At 31.7% G+C, this 4,634-nt stretch overlaps 1 protein-coding gene across 1 annotated transcript; it reads right to left on the bottom strand.

The window, feature by feature from the left end:
• Nucleotides 1-2,841: 2,841 nt before the first annotated feature.
• Nucleotides 2,842-4,016, bottom strand: LOC107782642 (ethylene-responsive transcription factor 1A-like). The gene has a single exon (XM_016603536.2). It carries the CDS (start codon nucleotides 3,791-3,793, stop codon nucleotides 3,065-3,067), a length of 729 nt encoding a protein of 242 aa, XP_016459022.1. The 5' UTR covers nucleotides 3,794-4,016; the 3' UTR covers nucleotides 2,842-3,064.
• Between the last annotated feature and the right edge of the window lie 618 nt (nucleotides 4,017-4,634).

Genomic DNA, 4,634 nt, shown 5'->3' on the forward strand with positions numbered 1-4,634 from the left:
CTAACTCATGCTATTTTTACAAATTTTCCCGTAAAAATAGAACAGAGAAAGGAATTATGTTTTTAAGTTTGGTTAGCATAGTGGAGAATCTAATTACTTGTTTAATTGTTTTATAAGTAAACACGTTTTACACTGTTACCGGGAAAAAAACTTTTTAGAGGAATGATGATTGTAATGGACCAAATTGAAGGAATCACTAAAATTTTGTTTGAGATGAAACAAATACATATATTTCGTAATTACTTGCTACCACTTTTGGTAGTAGCGAAGCCAGAAATTTGCTCAAGGTTGTTTAAATTTGAAAGAATTAAAAAAACAATTCCCAACAAAGAGTGTTCAATATATGTAATGTACTTCTAAAATATGATATTTTACCTATATACGCAATATAATTTTCCGACAAAGGTTGATCAGTTTATCATCCTTACCAATGTGTAGCTTCGCCACTAACTATTGGGTTTATATTGGCAGCTATCACATTAAATCGAAAGTCTTCAAAGGTAATAAAATCAAACGTGAGGCAAATTTTAAATGAGACGCAGTTGTATATGTAGAAGTTGTATAATCTGTATATTTTTATTTACTTAATTATCTCTTTAACTCACTCTTCATGTGTGGCTTGATTCTTTTCATGGGCTTAATAAGTGAATTTTTTTTTTAACTTTTTATTTTTATAATGAGTGGCGGGCTAGTGAGAATCAAACTCACGCCACCTGCATGCTTGAAGTTGTGTGATTATCTAATTTAAAAACTTAAACTATTAGAAAATAAACTTTTATTTACTTATTATCTCTTAAATTTTATTTGCAATATTTTTTATGCCACCACTCATTATTTGGAATATTTCCTTTTTGGATTTCTTATCCAATGTTTGTCATCTGCTTTAGATCATCGATTAATCCGATGTTACGCTATGTAAGGCTCATTAAAGGTGAAAGCAGATTTCTTTCATTTCTAGTATTTGAAATTAAGATCTTTGGTTAAGGATAGAAGAATCGTATCCAACTTACTACAACCTCGGTGGGAATTATTGGTGATCATACTGTATTATGGTTGAATAACTCGACCAAACTATATTAAATGTTTGTCATGGACTCAAAACCGAAGATATCTAATTCACAAATAGCTAATTTCAAACCGTTTTGAGACTGATAACAACACTTTAAAAGAGTTTGTTGGAACTACCAGTCAAAATGACTTATTGAAATAACTTGGTCTATTTTGGGTGTTGCATGTTGAGTGGTCAAAGAAAGAGTTGAATAATAAATAATACGTCTACTGACACAAATATTGAAGGTTGAAGAGGAAACGAAAAGAAACGTGATTTAAGAATAATATATATGTAGGAGACCATCACTCTTTTCAGCCATTAAGTGCCAACATCAATACTTGGGGTAAACTGACGCTGCAGTAAGAAAGATAGAGCGGAGCATTTCTTGCGCCAACCATTATAAGAGTAGGGGAGCGTAGTGAGGTCGATAATCATCCAACGATAGTGGAAATGGTTTTTGTTAATAGAATAACAACAAATTAAGTGAAGACAAACTAGTAAAAATCAGTCAAACAAAAACAAAACAAAATTCCGAGCCGGTTACCTGTGTTTCATGATTACGAAATTTAATCCTCTCATTGTTGTCTAAAATATTTGGATTAATTCCTTTTAGAATAGGACGGAAAGACTATTCTGTAATAGCGGTAATGTAAATTACAAAACATCGGCAAACTCAAATAGCGAAGCGAAATCATACATTAGACACTTATGTTTTGCTTTTGAAAACTATGTCGAAATGCAGAGAAGAAAGAGGAAAGTTTTCAAATATTTTCGATGGTGAAAAAATGAGGCAAAATCTCTAAATTTATAGCCAAAGGGTTGAACTTGAAATGGTATGAAGAATGAAGGTGCCTGTTTGCAAACAAGGCAGTGATTGTAGATGAAGGTGTCTGTTCGGTCTTTAATTTTAAATCTAACCTTTCAGATTTTAAATTACTGTTGGAAAAAATATGCAAATTTTGAAATAAAAAATTCTGGGTCGACAACGAAGATGCTATGCTTGCTTTCTTCTCAGCTCTTTAAGAATTACAATATGTATTTTTATATATAAGCACAACAATCTTCTTTTTCTTATCCAATGTGGGACATAATTTCTTTGTAAAAAGAAACAAATTGTTTATTTTTCTCAATTTTTCATTCACACCTCAACTAATAATCCAACAGTTTATATGCATTATACTTCACTTTTTGAATTACCAAATTAGGTTTAGTAATAATCGTTACTACATGTTGTATTATGTTACTTTTACTTGATAGCGTAAAAAAAATATTCGTTGACATTAGCACATAAGTTAAATTCTATAATTTTGAAATAAAGTACTCCACTTTTGAATGATGTGCTTGGTATAATATAAAAGGTTCTAAATTAAAATGTTTTATCTGCAAAACATTGTTGTAACTTAAGAAATTATCACATTCGGTTGTTTTTTTTTTTAAGGAAAACTAATTTTGATTTGTTATGATTTTTTTTCAAAAAGTGATTTCGACTTTAGACAGAATCTAAAATCCTACTTAGCAAATTTTAGAAACTTATATATGAATGGAATTAATAGATTAAACCTGACTATATTCAATCAATTCATTGCCATGTAGTGGGTTTTGGAGCTCCTCCACTCTTAATTGAAATCTCGGGTTAACTAAAAATTTCAAGTTCTATACTTGAAAATAAAGATATTTGAGTAGGAAGCCTTTTCCATTTAACGGTGGCACAAATTTGAATTAGTTGACCAATAAGTAGTGGAGTATGATTTAACGTGACGAAATATTAAGCATAAAGTGTCAAAGCACAAGATATGACTTTATTTTTTGTGTGACAAAATGAAGAGTGACATTTTTAATTTTATATTTAAATACATACATTTGACTTCTCTATCTCGGGGTAATTGAACTGAGTTACATCATTAACTGGATATAACAGATTAATTTCATCATTATAGATATTAATTCCGAATGATAATTCATTCAACTACTACAAAAGATTTGATCAGAACTCTTAAAAGCAGCCCAAAGGTTTTATAACTGGTTAGCACCCAGCTGGGAATACCGACCCGACCCATTTTGTTTCCTCTTCTTCGGCGACGAAGAAGAATGCTCTGGCGACGTTGATAATCTTTTCGAACCAACTCTAATGGGATCAGGTTCATCAGAATTAATCCTCAACGGGAAATTAAGCAATGCACGTGAACCGCGCATGCGAAACGCCGCCTTATCATAAGCAAACGCTGCGTCCTCCGCCGTCTCATACGTACCCAGCCATACCCTTGCCCCATTCTTCGCCGGATCCCTAATTTCCGCTGCAAACTTCCCCCACGGCCTCACTCTCACCCCCCTATAATGCTTTGCCTTTGGCGATGCCGTCGTGACTACATGTGGTCTCACTTTCACCTCCCCCGCCGTCTCCGGTGGAACCACAAATTCCGTAAAATTCCATACTTCAGGTGATTGTGCGGTAATTTCAGGCTCCAATTTGACATTGGGAATTGTAGGATCAGAAGCTGGCTCTAATTCATAGCCATTGCCTTCATTAAAGATATCGTAAAGAAACGTATCTGCTGTATAATCAAATTCATTGGGCAAGCAATTTGGAAACACGTTAGACTCAATGCTATTGTTTCTGCTGTAAATTGAGGTTGTTGAAATGTCGGAGCTTGTTACTGGAGTATTATCCCAGTCATCAAGTAAGTGACACTTAACTGATTCAAGAAGGGCATAGTCAATTTCGTACTCTTCATTTCCATACATTTTTAATTCGAAAGGATGAAAATTCTTAAATTTGGTGGGTTTAGATTGGAAATTTGTATGGAGAAAACAGAAAGAAGAAAAGGGGAGCTGAGAACGTTTTTACTTTTTAGTGAAAGGAGTGGAATGGGGTATTTATACGAGAAGTGGTTCATGCACAAGGTTACGTTTTATGATTGGAATTATAAAAATAATGTTTTGTTGAAAGAAAGTATGGAATTTGCTGCGGAGATTTTGAGCTTCCTTGAAGTTTCTAACAGAGAAAAAAATTTCAGGACTTTGGCGGAACCGAGGTAGAGGTTTTCTTGTGACGTAGGATAAGAGGCACTAGCACAAACACTTAGAGTCCATTTATTTTAAAATATATTTTTGTTTAAAAGTATTTTTATAGGTTAAACGTTTGTGTTTGGTCGTTTGAGAAGTACTTTTTTGTGATATTTGATAAGCAAATTGTATTTGACTAATTTTTTCACAAATTATTTTTGGGTGTTAAATTACGATAAAAGACAATAAAAGTTTAGTTTACAATTAATATTATTTAAAAAAGAGAAATTTTAAATATTTATTATAAAAATTTAATTAATTTTTCATTTTTATGTAATTAAAGTATAAAACATAAAGTAATATATATTAAAGATTTAATCAATATAAAATATAAGTATATAAAAGAAATAATATTGGTAGGAACATACTAGCAAGTTACATGTATGAAAAACACTATCAATTCTTGAGAAAACAACAAATAAAATATTATGTCAACTGTATTATTTGCACGCACGCCAAAAAGACAAAAATTACAAACTTGAGATCATATAATATTGGTATACTTCAAAATTCAAAAAAT

This window comes from Nicotiana tabacum, chromosome 23 (genome assembly GCF_000715075.1).
Source record: "Nicotiana tabacum cultivar K326 chromosome 23, ASM71507v2, whole genome shotgun sequence".
NCBI classification, from domain to species: Eukaryota; Viridiplantae; Streptophyta; class Magnoliopsida; order Solanales; family Solanaceae; genus Nicotiana; species Nicotiana tabacum.

What these genes read in the sequence shown, in the direction of transcription:
- LOC107782642 (XM_016603536.2), bottom strand. Translation starts at nt 3,793, where the DNA reads ATGTATGGAAATGAAGAGTACGAAATTGACTATGCCCTTCTTGAATCA.